The 20687-nt window shown below is 39.8% G+C and overlaps 2 protein-coding genes across 4 annotated transcripts in view; one reads left to right on the plus strand and one right to left on the minus strand.

Moving 5' to 3' along the window:
- Positions 1–5079, plus strand: part of KIF2A (kinesin family member 2A) — an 87668-nt gene extending 82589 nt beyond the window's left edge. Inside the window, exon 20 of one of the 2 annotated variants that reach the window (XM_010385167.2) lies at positions 1815–5079. In XM_010385167.2, the coding sequence (XP_010383469.1) occupies positions 1815–1900 (86 nt within the window). In that variant the 3' untranslated portion in view covers positions 1901–5079. The remainder of the gene's footprint in view (positions 1–1814) is intronic. The other variant, XM_030926733.1, reaches the window with a different exon arrangement.
- DIMT1 (DIMT1 rRNA methyltransferase and ribosome maturation factor) lies at positions 4863–20163 on the minus strand. 2 transcript variants are annotated; one of them, XM_010385178.2, is made up of 12 exons: positions 19902–20163; positions 19501–19574; positions 18266–18352; positions 15131–15192; positions 14958–15051; positions 14823–14872; positions 11081–11204; positions 10547–10639; positions 9200–9264; positions 8453–8516; positions 7195–7301; positions 4863–5395 (listed from the first exon to the last, which is right to left on the minus strand). In XM_010385178.2, the coding sequence occupies exons 1-12, from the start codon at positions 19978–19980 to the stop codon at positions 5353–5355; spliced, it is 942 nt and encodes a 313-aa protein (XP_010383480.1). In that variant the 5' UTR covers positions 19981–20163; the 3' UTR covers positions 4863–5352. The 2 variants fall into 2 exon arrangements, with proteins under 2 accessions (XP_010383480.1, XP_010383496.1); XM_010385194.2 differs by having other exon boundaries at positions 4868–5395; positions 19885–20125.
- Positions 20164–20687: the final 524 nt, after the last annotated feature.

Here is a 20687-nt window from a genome sequence, read left to right on the forward strand (position 1 = left end):
TGTTTCTCATATTGTTCATATTTAACCCTTTATTTAAATTGTTTTGATCATTTTTCTAATCTGCAATAATTCACAATCAGCTTCTGTATCCATTTTATTCAGAAGACAGATCATAATGCACTCTGGTATTTTTTCTTTGTAGCATTCAACTTAATTGATTTCCTTTCCTTTTCTCAAATTTCATGTATATCAAGCATATCCATAACTTTTAAGAAATTACTATATAGATATATTACATTATTCAGTATTCAGTCCTTAGAATTTTTTTTTAACCATCCAGAGATAAATTTGAGATTCATAAGAACAATTTGGGCTGGGCACCTGTAATCCCAGCACTTTGGGAGGCCGAGGCAGGTAGATCACCTGAGGTCAGGAGTTCATGACCAGCCTGGTGAACTGGTGAAATCCCGTCTCTACTAAAAATACAAAAATTAGCCAGGCATAGTGGTACACGCCTGTCGTCCCAGCTACTCAGGAGGCTGAGGCAGAAGAATTGCTTGAACCCGGGTGGCGGAGGTTGCAGTGAGCCAGGATCTCGCCACTGCACTCCAGCCTGGGTGACAGAGCGAGACTCCATCTCAGAAAAAAAAAAGAACAGTAACAGTTTGAGAGCACCAAATCCAGAAGTCCTTAAATTCATTTCAAAATTTCAGAAAAGTTAACTTTTCAAAACATCACTGTACTTCCAGAAAGGGGAAGAAAATTGAGATTCCAACTTTATTTTCTTCTGAAGTCTACAGAGTAGGGTTTTGTAACCTTGGCACTACTAATATTTGGGGCTAGGCAGTTCTTTGTTGAGGAGTATTATCCTGTGCCTTGTACAATATTTACCAGCATCGTTGGTCTCTGTCCACCACATGACAGTAGCACCACACCAGTTGGGATAACCATAAATGTCTCTCGACATTACCAAATACCTGCTGGGGGCCAAAAATCACATCCAGTTGAGAGCCACTGTTATTGAAAGATGTCTCATCTTAGCTGCATGTAATTTGTCTGACAATTTACTAACCTATTTCTAGTTCTTACATGACTCTAAATCAGTAGATGACCGGAAAGAACGTGTAAAAGCAAGAAATGTATCGTTTTGTCATCACCTCTTCACAATCCCCCTTCGTCACAATGAGGACAAAATGTAAATTTCTAAAAATTCAAATATATTTTAAATTTTCATAACTTAAAAAAGGTAAAATAGGGGGGCCAGGCGTGGTGGCTCATGTCTATAATCCCAGCACTTTGGGAGGCCAAGGCGGGCGGATCACCTGAGGTTGGGAGTTCAAGACCAGCCTGGCCAACATGGTAAAACCCCGTCTCTACTAAAAATACAAAAATTAGTTAGACATGGTGGTGCGCACCTGTAATCCCAGCTATTTGGGAAACTGAGGCAGAAGAATTGCTTGAACCCATGAGGTGCAGGTTGCAGTGAGCCTAGATTGCGCCACTGTACTCGAGCCTGGGCAACAGAGTGAGGCTCCATCTCAAAAAAAAAGGTAGACTATGTATTTTACACATGTAAAACCTGCCTATACTCCAGAAGGAATTCCAATAAATTAAAACAGAACTAAATGTGCCAAACAGAACAGAAAGCTATTGAAAGATATAGAAAAATAGGTATTTCTGGAAATCTGTAACAAAAAACTTTGTAATAGTTCAGCACTGTATTTAGTTCTGAGTTTCTAGACAACAAAAACAAAAGGAAAAATACTGAGTAACTGTTAGGAAATAACACAGCTGACTTGATCGAACCCATAAAGTTGTAAACTCTTACTGCATGTAATACAATACTTATTCCCTCTTTCTTTTCTTTTTCCAAGACAAAGTGAAATCTTTCCGTGCAGCTCTACAAGAAGAGGAACAAGCCAGCAAGCAAATCAACCCGAAGAGACCCCGTGCCCTTTAAACCGGCATTTGCTGCTAAAGGATTCCCAGAACCCTCACTACTGTAACATACAACGGTTCAGCTGTAAGGGCCATTTGAAAGTTTGGAATTTTAAGTGTCTGTGGAAAATGTTTTGTCCTTCACCTGAATTACATTTCAATTTTGTGAAACACTCTTGTCTACAAAATGCTTCTAGTCCAGGAGGCACAACCAAGAATTGGGATTAATGAAGCATTTTGTTTCATTTACGCAAATAGTGATTTACTTTTGGAGATCCTTGTCAGTTTTATTTTCTATTTGATGAATTAAGACTGTGGACTCGATCCAGAGCCAGATAGTAGGGGGAAGCCACAGCATTTCCTTTTAACTCAGTTCAATTTTTGTAGTGAGACTGAGCAGTTTTAAATCCTTTGCGTGCATGCATACCTCATCAGTGATTGTACATACCTTGCCCACTCCTAGAGACAGCTGTGCTCACCTTTTCCTGCTTTGTGCCTTGATTAAGGCTACTGACCCTAAATTTCTGAAGCACAGCCAAGAAAAATTACATTCCTTATTTGTCATTGTAAATTACCTTTGTGTGTACATTTTTACTGTATTTGAGACATTTTTTGTGTGTGACTAGTTAATTTTGCAGGATGTGCCATATCATTGAACGGAACTAAAGTCTGTGACAGTGGATATAGCTGCTGGACCATTCCATCTTATATGTAAAGAAATCTGGAATTATGATTTTAAAACCATATAACGTGATTATAATTTTTCTTAGCATTTTCTTTGTAAAGAACTAAAATATAAACTAGTTGGTGTATAATAAAAAGTAATGAAATTCTGAGAAGAGTTTTATCTTAGGAAAATACATATATATGCAGTGTGTGTGCCAGTGTGGTATTACAAGACTAATAGTGCAATTTGATCCTTACCAATATCATTACTTAATTTGAAGTGTTCATTACCACCCCAAAATACACCTTTTCTATGTACTGTTAAAGGAAATTGGCTTCTGATGCATGAACATTTACATGTACATTGAAAGTAGTCCATAATAGAAGTTAGTTTAAGCCAAGTGTAGACAGTACATTACTCCCTTGAAAAAGAATTAAGCTGAAAGAGTTGACTTTGCCTTAAAAGGCAGATCTAACCCAAGCTCCATCCAGTACCAAATGTGAAACTTCGTTGTTATTTGGTGAGAATCATCAAATTCTCACTAATACATTGTTGTAGGGCATGCTACTTTTTAAACAGCAGCACTTATTTTTACAGATTGCTACTCCAAGGAAGAAAACTGGCCACTTTTCATGTAAATATTTTGTTCAAAGATTCGTATATCTCTCTAGGAGTTTTCCCTCAGTTCCCAGGATGGGGTCCCGGAGTAGATTAACAGATAAAAATCTCCCAAGGATATCTTGTTTTGATTTATTTACTCCAGGGAACTACCAGCTCCTTCATAGGAGCCAAAGGGGAGCTATGAATAGAGAGTCACATGAGCCAGATTCTTTACTTTACTGTTCATAAAACCCAGAGAGTAGTTGTGAAAGATCCTAATACAAGTGTGAAAAGCTCTGTAAACATGAAATCTAAAACAAATGTAGATTTTCACAATATGCTTATTAATAAATGAAGTCTATGGAATAAGTTTTAGAGAGAATTTACTTCAATCACCTTTGTTTTGGAAGGGACTCAGGTTTTCTTGCAGCTGTAAGATATATTCTATTTGTGTTTATTTCAAAGGGAAGAGGAAGGATGGAGAACTGTTACAATTGACCTTGCAGAGGATATTTTAAAAAAGGTAGTTTTTGAGATTAACCGACTTTCAAAGGGCAATAAAGACGTGAATTTGCTCATTTAAAGCACAACAGATTAGCTTCAAATTTATTATTTGCATTGGATGGGTACCGTCTTTGGAAAGTCTCCTTATAGACAAATATGCTGCCTTATACTATGATGGCTTCATTCTGATCAGGTATTTTAAAAATTAGTACCAGAAAAGATATTGGAGGTAGTATAATACAGTCCTTCAGCTTTACAGATAGTGAAAACTGAAGGCCAGAAAAGGAACTAAAACTCAGAAGTTCATAGGGGTAGAGGGAAATAACCCGAGAAAGCCAAGTTAAATCTTAAAATTTTGACTATAAGGATAGAGATGATACAAGTGAACTTCGCAAAAGAGTTTTGTGAAATTAAACAAAAAATCTACCCTTATGTATATTTCATATTTGTTTAACAAAAGCAGCTTGACGCTTTTGTTCTGGATTATACATCAAGAACAAGCATTATTTTAATTATGTAGTAACATTTACTATATGACCTTGAAGCTAGATTTCAAATCTGGCTTTGTTAAATTAATTGGAAACACTCCTTCTATTAATTTAGGTATTAAAAAAAGCCAAATATCAATAAAGATATTTTTATTAATTTTTTATAGAAACAAAATAGCTACTACAACTATTATAGTATATTAACAGCACTTAGTATTATATTGATTTAAACATAGTAGCTAATAAAACTTGTTTATGACATCTATTGAAATTCTCAATCTGACAGTTTTAAAATAGCTTAAAACTAAGCACCAGGTATATGAAAAAAGTACTGGAAATTTTAAGTGTCCAGAAATCACAGGAATACTGGGAACCTGTAGTTACGGGAAATGGCTGTTTTTCTGAAGTTGAAAGCAAATATAAAACTATAAAACCAGTTTCAATTACAAAACCCTTTGAAATTTTGCTATGTCTATAGTTATCTACCTAAGAACCATAAAAAAAGATAATTTTATTGTTAACTTCATTCCAGTTTAGCTTCCTCATTTTATATGTAGGGAGTCATGCCCTTTAAATATGCCTGGCACTGCTCGGTGGCAGTAGCAGACTTGGGCTTACCCAGAACCCTAAGTCTCTGATGCTATAGGATAGCAAAAGAGGTAGGCAATCATAACAGACAGTGTATAGGATAAATAGAGAAGACAATGAGAGAACCAAAATAAAAATACTTTAAGAAACAATTGTTTTACTGTACATGTGAATAAAAGAAATGGTACGGGGAATGTGAATAACATGAAATGGTATGGGGAATGTGTGACTAGTGAAGCATATTTTAACTGTTTTACTACTGGAGGAACAGAGCTAAAGGCCTAAAGAAGGCCTCACAGTATATAACAGTAAATAGAAGAGTAACATCTTTATACAATAAACTGTTAGAAATGATAAGTTTAAGTGTAAAGTTGTGCGTCTCTGCGGCTCCTGAACTTGAAGATTATTATGAATAGATTGGACCAGCTCTATATATTAAAAACTTGGATACTTAGAACTCTCCAACTTAAAAATTCAGAGTCATAAATGGTGACAACAGTAGTAGTATCGAACCAAAAACAGTCAAGTAAATTATGTCTCTAAAGCAAAAGCATTATCTTCTCAAATACAAAAAATACAAAATTCATTTCTTTTTCTTGACCTTGAAAAATTCTGTTTTCCAAACACCTAGGAAAAATGAATACCTTCTGCGTTGAATCCATGTAGCAATCTGAAAAAAGAAATCAAAATTGAATGGTACTGAAAAGCTAATTTGTAGCACATAATGGTATATAGTTCTATACCATTAATTCTAAAACATGAGTACCTCATGCTGACAGAGCCCACCCACTCCTAATACTAGTTATTAAAGAAACGATACTGGCTGGGTGCGGTGGCTCACACCTGTAATCCCAGCACTTTGGGAGGCTGAGGCAGGTGGATTACCTGAGGTCAGGAGTTCAAGAACAGCCTGGCCAACATGGTGAAACTCCGTCTCTACTAAAAATACAAACATTAGCGAGGCATGGTGGCACATGCCTGTAATCCTAGCTACTCAGGTGGCTGAGGCAGGAGACCTGCCTGAACCCAGGAGGCAGAGGTTGCAGTGAGCTGAGATTGTGCCTTTGCACTCCAGCCTGGGGGTCAGAGCAAGACTCTGTCTCACACACACAAAAAAAAGAAATGTTACTGTCTGACTAAATTTATAAGATGTATATTGGTTAAAACCATGCCATGTTGGTGCCTCTTTCATTATAGCTTTTATGTCATAATGAATTTGACTAAAATTATCTTAGACTCATTATCCCAGGCCTAAGAACTCACTGGCACTTGTTTCAAGGTAACTGAACAAGAAGCTGTTTGGAATTGGCAGAAGTCAGATGAATAACCAATCTTACATGCCCCTTCTTCCTCTCTTGAGCTGTTATTTATATTCAAATTAAATACACATTATTTCTCCCTGTAGATACCTGTGTACTTAATAGATTCTAGTTAGTAAACTGCACATGCCCAATAACTTTGAGGAAATTTAGTGAAAATGAAGGAAAAGATAAAATATTTCTCTTTAGACCTGAGGTTATTTTTAGGCTGGCCCATAGAAACAGGTCCAGATAAATTTCTAAAAAAGCAAAGTAGATACTTATGAATAGTATTCAATGCCTAGGATTAACATCTAAAAAGACTCAGTAGTACTGCTGGCCAGCCAATAAAATATAAACTCCATTTGTCTTAGTTATATAGAACTATGTTTCCAGCTTAGAAAAAGTCAAACCAATGACTTTCAGAACAAACTACCCTCATTTTGTATTCAGCCTCTAGAACATGGAAGCTTTAAAAGTGAATTGGCTAAACAGGCAAGAACTTCTGAAAGTTAACATCTTAATGATTAAAAAAAGTAAGTACAGGTTAGTAATTACCTGGGTAATTAACTGAAGCCTTACTCTATTTTCATAAGACTTGCTTAATTCAAGCAAAACAAATTTTGGTCTACATTACCTAGATAATGATGACAGCTTTTTACTTGAGAAGTATAGAACTTGCCTCAGGCTACAAAACTAACTATATTATTACTAAATGGATAACCAGGTAGGATTCTAACTGGCATTGTATGCTTAAGATCGATTTAACAACAGCTATTCCCAGTAAGGAAATTTTAAAAATCAGATCTAGTTACATGTATTATGATTTTTCTACCTTACGGACTATTTTGGAGGGATAAGCTATTAAGACTAAGACTATGAATGAGAGTTGGGGAGGGAGCAGGAAGGGAGGAACATGCACACCACATTAACACAAAGGCAATCTTCTGGCTCGGACTGTTCTTTACTACTGTTCTTAAAGAAAATGTTCATTCTGCTGCAGCTAACTAGCCTCCATCTTCTACACCAAATACTATTCCATGCCATGGAAGTGCTATGCAATAACTCTCCCAGGTAGCACCTTATACCGCTTAAAAGCCTTTAAAATCTCTAATCTGAAGGTGTCACAGTAAAGAAATGTAAACACTTAGGAAAACAAGAATGTAATTACCTGATGAAGTCATCTATGTCCATGGAACGGGCCCGTTTGTCACTAAAACCTGTGCTGGTTAGGATTTGCTGTATTTTATCTGCTATGCTGAAATCTTCTGGTATTATCTATCAATATAAGATTCAGAATAAATGAACGACATATCTTTAATGAGGTCACCTTGACTCTTTTTTTTAGTTCAGTAAGTCATAAAATAGTCACCTTTAATATATCTGTTAATAAGACTTTGGAAGGCCTGATTGTTTACGTAAGACTTGGATCTCTAAGTGGCTGATCTTTATTAACAAAAACTTGGAATACCTTGAATTAGTAATCCTGTCTATATTAGCCATTTTCTTCTTTAAAATTCTATAATAGTTATTAGTTTCAGACTTCACAAATAATTAAAACTATAAATTAAATTTTAAAGCAACTGTTACTCCTTTCAAAATAATGCATTTTCTTGCTACAGATTTCACCTTAACCACCTCGTTTTTCTCAAAGAGGTGGCCTGCCCAAGCCTTGGGAATATTAAGGATTTTACACTTAATGCACATATTTTATCCAAATATTTTTCTTAATCTAGCTTAATATTTTTCTATTATACTTAGGCAGATTATCTAATGACTTTTTCCCCATAAATGAGAAAATGGAGATAGTATTGTGATACATTAAATCATATAGGTTCTGAGTCATAAAAAGAAAATTGGCCTTTATCTCTTGTCTGTTCTGTTTAATTAAACTGGAAGCTAAAAAGTTAGCAAACATCACATTACACACACTGTTACACAAATGATAAGCATGAGGCAACCAGAAATCTGCTACTGAGCCATATAAACTTTATTTCAATTTCTGGGTATTAAACTTAGAAATTAATAACTATATTTGTAACTGCTGTGTGAGCAAAAAACAAGACATGGTCACAATTCAGAGGACAGTAAATTGTACACAGTTATTTTAAGTTGTGCAAGCTATACATATCTACAGCTTTGAGGAACCTGTAACTGCTGAATCTGATTCTTGTTATGGCTAAAAACAACTGTCAGTAGTTAGAGGACAGGGTGGAGTAATCAAAGTTGCTCTTATCTGTTCCACAGGATACACAGCAGCACTGACCTGTCAGAATTCAAGTCAAAATTGTGCTAGTTATGCAGTCTATATTGTCTTTTAAGGATCCTATGGAATGTACAAAATAATCACATGCTAGATCAACAAGAATAAAAATGGACATTTTAAAAGAAAACAAATCAATGAAACTGCAGGAACATTTTCTACTTACAATATTATGGACTGAACAGTGAATTCTGTAGTTTTTTTCCAAGAGTTGTTGCACTGCACTTGATCTGTAGCATAAAGAAGTGATGCCACTGTTATTATTCCAAAGTCAGAATAATTTCTTAAACTTTTTTTTTTTACTAATATATAAGCCATTTAAGCAATAATTTCATTTTAGATGAAATTCATGTTATGTATAGTGCAATTAAGGAATTTTAAAAGTTGTTGAATATTTAAACTTATGCAGCAAACACTAATTATATTTAAAGTGCAAAATCCTGATAAATACCTCTTAAATTCTTAGAGAAGTTCTAGACCCTCCACAAAAGATCCCCTAAAAAAAAATCTCCAAGCCCTGTAAAACTGTGTCTCACCTCTCTTTTACCCTTGAACCCCAAATTGATGAGTTGCATTTTCCCAAGTTAATAAGATGACACATATCCTTCACAAGTGTGGAAGGGGTCCATCATTGCCTCATTTTTCCAACAAAAAACTAGAGCAGATGTATGGTCAGAGTTTGGGAGTGTTTTCCTGTTTTGCCAAAAAAAAAACCTGATCTGACTCTCAACTCCAGCAAACTTTCTTCATTAAGTTCTCCTGCCTCCCAAGCTCTAAAGGTAGTTAAAAAGGTGAAGTTTGTCTGGACCCATATCTTTATGCTTTAGGGTAGCTGCTCAGGAAAAGGACCAAATTCTAGCATAGTATCTGGAGCACTGGTCCTTTACACATTAGAAATTAGTATAATACTTACTTAAATGCAGCAGACAGTGTCTTGTTTTTCCTAACAAAGGTTATCCTTACTAGACCATCCCATTCCTGAAATAGAAGATAGACATTTTCTTCAAATCACAAACTTCTTGTTCTTGTCTATGCCTGCTAGGTATTACCTTGTCTTTTAATATATAAAATTGAAGGGAACTTTCTAAAGTGGAAAATGTTCTGTATCTTGATCTGGCTGGCACACAGATGCAAAAGTAAGACATACATTTGATTTTTGTACTTTGGTGCATTTCACTGAGTATGTCTTTTCCTCAGAATTTTTTTTTGACAAGGGTCAAAGCATGACAATTTTTTTTTTAATTTGAAAAAATAAAGCCAGGCACAGTGCTGCATGCCTGTAGTACCAGCTACTCGGGAGGCTGAGGTGGGAGGATCACTTGCGACCAAAAGCTCAAGTCCAGCCTAGGCAACACAGTGAAACCCCATCTTAAAAAAAGAAAGTGGAGGCCAGGCGCGGTGGCTCAAGCCTGTAATCCCAGCACTTTGGGAGGCTGAGACAGGTGGATCACGAGGTCAGGAGATTGAGACCATCCTAGCTAACCTGGTGAAACCTCGTCTCTACTAAAAAATAAAAAAAAAAAAAACTAGCTGGGTGAGGTGGCGGGCGCCTGTAGTCCCAGCTACTCGGGAGGCTGAGGCAGGAGAATGGCGTAAACCCGGGAGGCGGAGCTTGCAGTGAGCTGAGATCCGGCCACTGCACTCCAGCCTGGGCGACAGAGCGAGACTCCGTCTCAAAAAAAAAAGAAAGAAAGTGGAGGAAAAACAAAATGGTCCTACTTCTGAACAAAGAACATGGCATTTATTTAAATCTAAGTATCATTTTCAAAAATAAGATTCAAAACAGACATGACTTCAGATACTGCCTGTGCAACACCCCTAAACCTCCTTGAAGGAGTTACTGACAAACCACTCCATTTACCACCAGTTGACCATACACACGATCGTGTTTTTCTCTAATGTGGCTGTAGTAAGGTTTTACATTAAGTGGTCTTCTTTCTTGTTTTTAAATCTCAAAAGCAATTACAATTAAAACATGTTATCCATAATATTACTTTAAAACAACTATTTTCATTTTACCTTGTTTTCCAAGTTTTATTCAATTTATTCTTTTCTTTTTTTTTTTGAGACTGGGTCTCACTTTATAACTACCTTGCATCAAATTATTCCATCTACTTCAGCAGAAGGATGTGTCGTAATTAACATTTTCCTATGTTTGAATATTTAGGTTGATTCAATATTTTTCTGCTGCTATAGACACACATCTTCCAGTCTGGACTTTTTTTTCCTCTTATTGATTAAGCCAATATTTTAACCTCACCTGAAAATTGATGGGTGGTGGTGGGTTCTTAGGTTCTATCCTTACAACACTGGATTCCACCTTGGGCGGTGGTCTGAAGTTATTCTTTCCAACCTGTTAATGAAAAAGTACTTAAGTAGTACTCTCAAAGGCAACTTTTATTTAGTAACCAAAGATGCTGTCCTCACAGAAGGCACAACTAGATGCTCAAGGATGAGTTAAGCTAGATTATTTCAATAATAAAAATCACTGGCTGGGCGCTTTGGCTCACACCTGTAATCCCAGCACTTTGGGAGGCCAAGGCAGATGGATCGTTGAGCCCAGGAGTTCAAGACCAACCTGGACAACATAGCAAAACTCTGTGTCTACAAAAATACCAAAATATTAGCCAGGCATGGTGACACACAGCTCTAGTCCCAGCTACTCGGGAGACTGAGGTGAGAGGACTGCTTGAGTATGGGAGGCAGAGAGCGCAGCGAGCCACTGCACTGCAGCTTGGGTGACAGACTGAGATTCTGTCTCAGAAAAAAGAGAAAGAGAACAAAATTCACTTACTTTCATTAGATGGTCCACACGTGCCAACAGCTGTGTATTAATTGAGAGTCTGCAGTATAACTTATCTCCAGGTTTTGCAACCAGTCGGAGGGCAAATTCTCTTTGAAACATAAGTATAGCACATCTGAAAAGAAAGCAGAAAGGAATAAAGAAAATGGTCATTGTCAACTATAAATGAATTTTGACTGCAAGGAATTTTCTTGGGAGAGAAATAGCAAAGCATTGGCAGCTGATTATAAGGTAGGAGAACACTTTCAGCCTTTTTCATTGCCACAGAATGAGAGAGCTGGCTTTGTTTTTATAATGGCTGTACTCCTCACCGCAAGATAGCTTGCAAATATAAGCCTTCAAAGACTGGATGAGAAGGTGTTTCAAATCAGCACTAGTCCATCACCTCTTCTATGAAAACAAAGTGAAATACATTGTTTCAGCAGCAGAAATATATTTATGGGGTAGCAGACACCTTTAAGGAAGAGATGAGGCTGAAGAGGCAGATTGTGATGTTCAATGTCTCCTTGATTTGACAGGTTAAAAGATGTACACTTTTTTTTTTTTTGAGATGGCATTTCACTCTTGTCGCCCAGGCTGGAGTGCAATGGCGTAATCTTCACTCACTACAACCTCCATCTCCTAGGTTCAAGTGATTCTCGTGCCCCAGCCTCCCGAGTAGCTGGGATTACAGGTGCACGCCACCACCCCTGGTCGATTTTTCTATTTTTAGTACAGACAGTGTTTCACCATGTTGGCCAGGCTGGTCTGGAACTCCTGACCTCAGGTGATCCGCCCACCTTGGCCTCCCAAAGTGCTGGGATTACAGGCATGAGTCACCATGCCCAACCAAAAGATGTAGACTTTTTATTCAGCAGGCAATGGGGAGACTTTGTAGGGGTTAATGAACAGAAGAGCATCTTCAAAGCTACACTTTGACATTCACACTTTTGACAATGAGTCACATTAAAAAATACATTTGGCATTGCAAGTCAAGCCACAAATGTCTGTGTGTATATGTGTTTATTTAGTGGTTATAAAATTAATGAGTCATGACCATCTTTTTTTTTTTAATGACATGGAATGTAATATATCAGAGGGCATTGCATGTAGTCCAGGTGATTTATAGTTCCATGAAACTTTTGTTTTGAAATACAATATAAACACAAGTTTTTGACTTGCAGTTTGAAAACCACTAGTATGTAATGTAGAAAGTGACTTCAAAGTTCATGGAAATATTGAGTTAAAAGATAAAAATAAGGCACCTATAATCACAGCACTTTATGAGGCCAAGGCAGACAGATCGCTTGAGCTCAGGAGTCCAAGACCAGCCTGGGCAGAACATGGTGAGACCCCGTCTCTAAAAAAAATATAAAAATTAGCTAGGCATGCTAGTACACCCCTGTAGTCCCAGCTATTCAAGAGGCTGAGGTAGGAGAATCATCTGAGCCCAGCCTAGGAGAGGCTGAGGTTGCGGTGAGCTGAGATCTCACCACTGCACTCCAGCCTGTCTCAAGAAAAGAAAAAAAAAAAGACATGAACTTTATTATTCAACATAAGCTCCATCAAGTTCAAGACACTTTTGTAAGTGATGATACCAGCCTTTTAGTCTGTATCAAAGAAACTGAGGCTCTGGGGAATTTAACCATGTCACTGCAGTCTTTTTTTTTTTTTTTTTTTTTTTACATTATTAACTGAAGAAAAAAGGGTACCCTTTCAAGATTTTTTAAGACCAGGAAACGAAAATAAATCAGAAGGGCCGGGCACCATGGTTCATGCCTGTAATAATCCCAGCATTTGGGGAGGCTGAGGTGGGCAGATCACTTGAGCTCAGGAGTAGGAGACCAGCCTGGGCGACATGGCAAGACCTATCGCTAAAAAAAATACAAAAATTAGCTGAATGTGGTGGCACATGCCTGTAACCTCAGCTACTTGGGAGGCTGAGGTGGGAGGAATGCTTGAGCCCAGGAAGTGGAGGCTGCAGTGAGTGCAGATCATACCACTGCTCTCCAGCCTGGGAACCAGAGCAAGACTATCTCATGAAATAAAAAGTAAGTCAGAAGGGGCCAAATCAGGACTGTAAGGTGGATGCCTAACCATTTCCCATTGAAACTCTCAAAAAATTGCCCTCGTCTGAGGAGAGGAAGGAGTAGAAGTGTTATGGTGGAGGAATCTCTGGGGAAGCTTTCCTGGGAGTCATTCTGCTACAACTTTAGCTAACTTTCTCAAAACACTTTTGTAATAAGCAGATGTTATCATTCTTTGTTCCTAAAGAAAGTCAGCAAGCAAAATGCCCTGAGCATTAAAAAAAAAAAAAAAAAAAAAAATTGTTGCTATGGGCTTTGCTCTTGACTGGTCTGCTTTTGCTTTGACTCGACCCATTCTGCCTCTTGGTAGGCATTATGTTGACTCTGCTTTGTCTTTAGGGTCACACTGGTAAAGCCATATTTCATCTCCGTTACAATTCTTTGAAGAAATGCTTCAGGATCTTGTTTTCTTTTTTGATAATCTCGCTGTTGCCCAGGCTGGAGTGTGGAATGCAGTGGCACAATCACGGCATACTGCAACCTCCGCCTCCTGAGTTCAAGCGATTCCCCTGCCTCAGCCTCCCGAGTAGCTGGGGTTACAGGTGCCCACCACAATGCCCAGCTAATTTTTGTATTTTCAGTAGAGATGGGGTTTCACCATGTTAGCCAGGCTGGTCTCCTAACCTCCACTGATCTGCCCACCTCAGTCTCCCAGAGTGCTAGGATTACAGGTGTGAGCTACTCCACTCAGCCATGTTTCAGGATCTTGATCCCAGTTATATAAAATTTCCACTGGAAACTCTGCTTTTATCTGCAGCTGAGTTGAGTACAATGGTTTTTGTTTTGTTTTCTCATAAAATATTTCAGAAAAGAGGATATGACAGTTTGGGTATCCATAAAGTAGAAACTTTAACTTTGATTTTGCAGTCAGAATTGTGTAAGTTGAACCAACTGAGATGTCTATGGTGTTGGCTATTGTTTGTGCTGTTCAGTATTTTTCTTCGTCACTTAGGGAACAAACAAGATGAATGTTTTCCACAAATTTGATGTGGCTGGTCTGCCACTGTAGGCTTCATTTTCAACACTGTCTCATCCCTTCCTCAAACGAGTTATCCATTTGTAAACTGCTGATTTCTTTGGGATATTGTCCCCATAAACTTTCTGTAAAGCATCAATGATTTCACCATTCTTCCAACTAGGCTTCACCATAAATTGGATGTTTGTTCTTACTTCAATTTTAGCAGAGTTCATGTTGCTGATAGGGGCTCTTTTCAAACTGATGTCTTATCCTTCTCAGTGCCTCACACTAGATCCTGTTCAGTTAGTACAGAGTTTATTGTGGTGCAGAAAAATTTTGAAATCCATGCATAGTTCTTTCATAATACACATTTTCCATGAACTTTTTGAAGACCTTTTATACTAGAGACCAGTTAGCAAACCACTGCAATTGTCTAGATCTAAGGTAATAAAAATTCTAACCTAGGCTTAACGGCAGGAAGATTCAAAAATAGGGAAAGGCTGTCTGGTCTCAGAAGCAGGATTTCTAGCATACTGTCCCCAAATAACCTCTCAATTAAAAAGACAGAAAGACCTCCATACGAATCAACATTTTCTATAAAAATTCTTCAGTAGTTTTTCAACTGACCTGACTCATTTTTGGCTATGTTCACCACCTGAATTGTAAGTCTTTCAAAATTTGGCAGTAACTCTAGTCTTTTGTCACAAACCTGAAAAAAGGTCGATGTAGCAACAGCTTGAAGACAAAAGGCGATGAGATCTGTAAGAGAATTAACTAGTTATTTTTGGGAAACACACGTCAGAGAAACACTTAGTATCATGTTCCTGAAAATGTGAGAACATACCTGATAAGGCAAATTTGCCACACAAGTATCAAAGAATGGCAAATCTGTTTTCAACACATCACCCACTAGTACTTGAAGTTTGCTGGCCGCAGGCCTGATGAGAAAAGAAGAAATGTAAAAAGACTGTTGTTTCATGAGATTGAAATGACTTTAATTCTATTATGTATACTCACGTGCCCTGAACTCTTTTGTGAAGTTCAGCTACCAGCCTTGGGTCAAGTTCACAAGCAACAACCTAATTAAAAAATATATATATATATATTTAGGTTAATTATGGAATATAAATATTTTATTGTTATCCCAACAGGAACTCTTACATGATTTATGTGACAAACTTCTTTTCCCATTTCTACCACCAATATTCCTTCAATTGTACTCGCCTACTTCAAATAACAAACAAAAATGGGCCGGGTACAGTGGCTCATGCCTGTAATCCCAGCACTTTGGGAGGCCGGGGTGGGCGAATCACAACATCAGGAGTGAAAGACCAGCCTGGCCAACATGGTGAAACCCAATCTCTACTAAAAATACAAAATATTAGGCCAGGTGCAGTGGCTCACGCCTGTAATCCCAACACTTTGAAAAGCCGAGACAGGCGGATCACCTGAGGTCAGGAGTTCGCAATCAGCCTGGCTAACAAGGCGAAACCCCATCTCAACTAAAAATGCAAAAATTAGCTGGGCACAGTGGTGGGCGCCTGTAATCCCAGCTACTCGGGAGGCTGAGGAAGGAGAATTGCTTGAACCCGGGATGTGGAGGTTGCAGTGATTCGAGATCGTGCCATTGCACTCCAGCTTGGGCGACAGAGAGAGACTCCATCTCAAAACAAAAACAAAAACAGAAACAACACAAAAAATTAGCTGGGCCTAGTGGTGGGCACCTGTAATCCCAGCTATTCAGTAGGCTGAGGCAGGAGAATTGCTTGAACCCTGGAGGCAGAGGTTGCCATGAGCCAAGACTGCGCCACTGCACTCCAGCCGGGACGACAGTGAGGCTCCGTCTCAAAACAAACCAATAAAAAAGCTGGGCGTGAGGCTGAGGTGGGTGGATCACGAGTTTAGCCTGGCCAGCCTCGAGACCAGCCTGGCCAACATGGTAAAATTCTATGTCTACTAAAAAATTCAAAAATTAGCTGTTGCAGTGAGCCGAGATTGCGCCATAGCACTCCAGCCTGGCGACAGAGCAAGACTCGGTCTCAAAAACAAACAAATGAACGAACAAACACCACCACCCAGAAAAGTAGACAACCAGATTATGTGAGTTCTACCCATATAATCAACAGAATCACGTTTCATCTGTCTCCATGCTTTGTAATTGAACAGATGATGAAAGAAAATATACCACGTCTGTGCAGTCAGTGTTGTTAGAGAAGAGCGTACAATGCAATTGCTCTTACTGTAAGTATGTCACATCTACTGAGATACACAATACATGGCATAGATAACTTTTCAAGTAAATGAAATAGATGTCAAATAAGGCCGAAATTGAAATTTTATTCCAATTTCAGCTGAGGTTTCATTGACTTATTTTTATTAAAAACACTTTTTTTAAGAGATGGGGTCTCACTCTGTTGCCCAGGCTGGAGTGGAGTGGTGCTATCATAGCTCACTGCTGCCTTGAAGTCCTGGGCTCATGGGATCCTCCCACCTCACCTTCCTGTGCAGCTGGGACCACAGGTGTGTACCACACCAAGCTAATCTCCTTTCTTTATTTTTTATAGAGACGGGTCTCACTATGTTGCCTGGGCTGGTCTCAAAACTCCTGGACTCAAACAATCCTCCCACCTTGGCCTCCCAAAATGCTGGGATTACAGGCGTGAGCCACCATGCCCAGCTTCTTTTTTATTTTTTATAGAGATTGGGTCTCACTTTGTTGCGCAGGCTAGTCTCAAGCTCATGGCTTCAAGCAATCTTCCTGCCTCAGCCTCCCAAAGTGCTGGGATTACAGATGTGAGCCACAGCTCCTGGCCCCACTTCTATATAAACCATCTTTACAGGGTAAACAATGTGCTGCTTATTCTGTTTGGCTCCCAGATGTATCTTTATTTTTATTTTTTGAGACAGGGTCTCGCTCTGTCACCCAGGCTGCAGTGAAGTGGTAGGATCATGGCTCACTGGAGCCTCAACCTCCCAGGCTCAGGTAATCCTCCCACCTCAGCCTCCCTGGTAGCTGGGGCTACAGTCATGCACCACCACGCCCAGCCAATCTTTTGTAGAGATGGGGTTTCACCATGTTGCCCAGACTGGTCTCGAACTCACTCCTAGGCTCAAGCCATCTACACCTTAGCCTCCCAAAGTGCTGGGATTACAGGTATGAGCCACCACGAAAGGCTTTTCCAGACATATTATCTACTTCTCTCTGCGTCCTATAGATAATGAAGTTCAGTTCCCTTACCTTTCAACTTCTGGTTGGAAGTGGCCAGTGAAAGGCACCAGCATTATAGGGTACAAAGGGAAGGGGTTGGGTATTTCCTTCCTAATTAAACTCCCTGTTGAGGTTGGGTATGGTGGTTTATGCCTGTCATCCCAGCACTTTGGGAGGCCGAGGTGGGCAATCACCTGAGGTCAGGAGTTTGAGACCAGTCTGGCCAACATGGTGAAACCCCATCTCTACTAAAAATACAAAAATTAGCCAGCGTGGTGGCAGGTGCCTGTAATCTCAGCTACTTGGGAGGCTGAGGCAGGAGAATCTCTTGAACCCAGGAGGCAGAGGTTGCCATGAGCCAGGACCGCATGACTGCACTCCAGCCTGGGGAACAGAGTGAAACTCCCTCTCAAAAAAAAAAAGAAAAAATTCCCTGTTGAAATACCTAAGTGGTTTCTGTTTTCCTGACTGAAATATCTCATATTTTCTTTTTTTTTTTTTTTTCTTTTTTTTGAGACAGAGTCTTACTCTGTCACCAGGCTGGAGTGCAGCGGTGCAATCCTGGCTCACTGCAACCTCTGACTCCCGGGTTCAAGTGGTTCTGCCCCAGCCTCTGGAGTAGCTGGGACTACAGGCACCCGCCACCACACCCAGCTAATTCCTATATTTTTAGTAGAGATGGGGTTTCACCATGTTGGCCAGGATGGTCTCAATCTCTTGACCTCGTGATCCAACCGCCTCGGCCTCCCAAAGTGCTGGGATTACAGGCGTGAGCCACCGCGCCCGACCGAAATATCTCATATTTTCTAAGACAAAATTTCCAACAAGGGATCAGGAGTTACTACTAAAATAATAGCAATTAATTAAAACATATTCAGATTGAAAACCAACTGAGCATGCTAACATAGTCATTTGTGATACCAAACATTAAATCCCCTTTTTACCTTTTTTGCCTTTTCTAACAACTTTACAGTCATGTTGCCAGTTCCAGGTCCAACTTCTAGCACTACATCAGTTGGTCTTAAGGCAGCCTAAAAGCAAGCACGAACACTTTAGCTCTTCTGGCACATCAGAACACAGAAGTTAATTTACATTTGACCATCTTTACTCGTATGTGCTCCGATAAGAGCTCTTAATCTGACTCCATTTTTAGATTCTTCATGATCGATGTGGTTAACAAAATTACCTCAATAACATTTGGTGCAAATGAAAATCTAAAACCTCTCCTGACTTGGAGGAATACTGCGCAACTTTAGGAGTCAGAAAAGCAGGAACAGCATTTGTGGGATTGGCATTCTGATTTCTATCTAGAAATACTCCAATCGCCTCTTGTTACCTTCTCTGTTCACATCAACAAGTTCAAATGGGAAAGGACTGTACGTGCTGGACAAGGTTTTTTCAATTCTCAACCCACCTATGGTTTCAAGGATGCAGAAGAGCAGCAACTGTATACAAAATTGAATGTCTGCACACAGCTGTAATATTCTAGGGCCACAGCTTTTATCAGATGCTTAAAGGAAACTATGAGCTAAAAAGGTTAAAATAGTACACCAACCTTTTCTTTTTCTCATTTTTCAAATGACAGGAAGCCCGACAAGATCCTTTAACTATGTAATGCTCTTTCTACAACTCCAAGATGCTTTTCTTGCTTTTAACCATAAGTGTAATCTGCACCGTGTATATTTCACTTCCTAGCACCCAATCATCCATAACCATAAGAGAAGATCAATAACTCAGATAGGAGTAATACTCCAAGCAATTTATATGTGGTACTGGAATACATCAAATAATTTATATGTGGTACTATATGTTTTTCTGGGGAACAAACTTTCTAATGTGTGGTTTAGACATAAATAGATGGAGTACATAAAAACTAAAAGTGATCAAAAAAGTGATTAGAAATAGAAGAATAATTATCTTGAACAAATACAAAGGTCCAGCTATAAAGTAGATAATCCACAAAAAGACACAGAATTGGGAAACCAGGAGAAACTCAGACCCACAGAATGAATCTTATTTATGCAGAAGACAGCCCGTGAATCCTAGACAATTATTTGATTCATTCAACAAATATTTACAGAGCATCTAATTTATGGCAGGCAGACTTTCTGCCCTTATGTATTCACAGGAATAAAATTAATAAGCCAACAAGTCTCTCCCTTTCCTCTTCCATACCCACCTTATCGATAATGCTGTTAATAATGAGAGGATTTTTCAAAATGTGCTGCCCAATTCCCGTGTTGAACATCAGTCCTGTAAGAAAACACGAAACAGCCTTAATTTTCCTACTGAGATTAGATATTAGACAGTCCCAGAGAAGAAAGCTGCATGGGTAGGGCCAACCAGGGCCATGAAACGTCACACCAGGACTGACAAACTCTTTAAGTTCATCCTCCAGCTGTAAAGGAAGCCAACGACGACGCGCAGGGCCTGCGGCCGACTGGGGGACCCACCCCTGCCTTCCGCGCTCACGGGAGCGGGTCCTGACCGGCCACCGCCGATCAGGTCTCGGTCCGCACCCCAGGCTAGGTCCTGCCGGAAGACCTGACCCGACCCCAGCTACCTCGCGGGGATCCGCACCTCCAGCGCTCTTCAGCTCCCGGCGCTGCTCCTGCCGCCCGCGGCGGCGGCCAATGGCCCCCGACTTGACCTTCGGCATCTTGGCAGGAAGCGGGCCCACAGGCCCGGGACGTCAAGGAGGACCAAAGTGGGCTAGCGTGAGAAAGCCACCACGTGGGAATCGCAGCCTCGCGCCGCCTGCACCACTCCGGCCCAAGCTCGGGAGGGGCAAGGGTCCGCCCCCTCCCGTACTATCTGGGCTCCTCCTCCAGAAAGAGGGCGGACCTTGGAGCCACTGACTGCCGGGAATTGGAGTCACCGAGAGAAGAAAGCCGAACTGCGGGAGCCTACAGATCCCAGAAGACACCGCGCTACCGAGGCGTGCAGTCTGGAGTTGGAGGAGCCCTTGTCCCAACCCGAGCTGGATAAGAAGGTGTTGGTGTGGTACTCTCGGTGTTGCGAAGGCTGTTTAAGTTATATGATGAGGTTAAGCCTATGGATGTTTTAGAAGGCCAGGTTCTGGGATCGTTGAGGTCCGAAGAAATATTCACGTGCCTCCCTCCTGTTTTCCTGCAGCTTGTGGGGCTGGGAAACCCGGGATTTGAGGATGAGCTTGCTCTTTTGTGGGAATGCGTTTTTTGCTGCTTGCCTTGGGGAAAAGAACTGCGAGAATGGAATTAACGTCTGGTTTCGCTAGGGCTATGGTTGCTTCTATTAGGAATAGAAGAATAATTATCTTGAACAAATACAAAGGTCCAGCTATAAAGTAGATAATCCACAAAAAGACACAGAATTGGGAACCAGGAG

This window comes from Rhinopithecus roxellana, chromosome 3 (assembly GCF_007565055.1).
Source record: "Rhinopithecus roxellana isolate Shanxi Qingling chromosome 3, ASM756505v1, whole genome shotgun sequence".
In the NCBI taxonomy this organism is placed as follows: Eukaryota; Metazoa; Chordata; class Mammalia; order Primates; family Cercopithecidae; genus Rhinopithecus; species Rhinopithecus roxellana.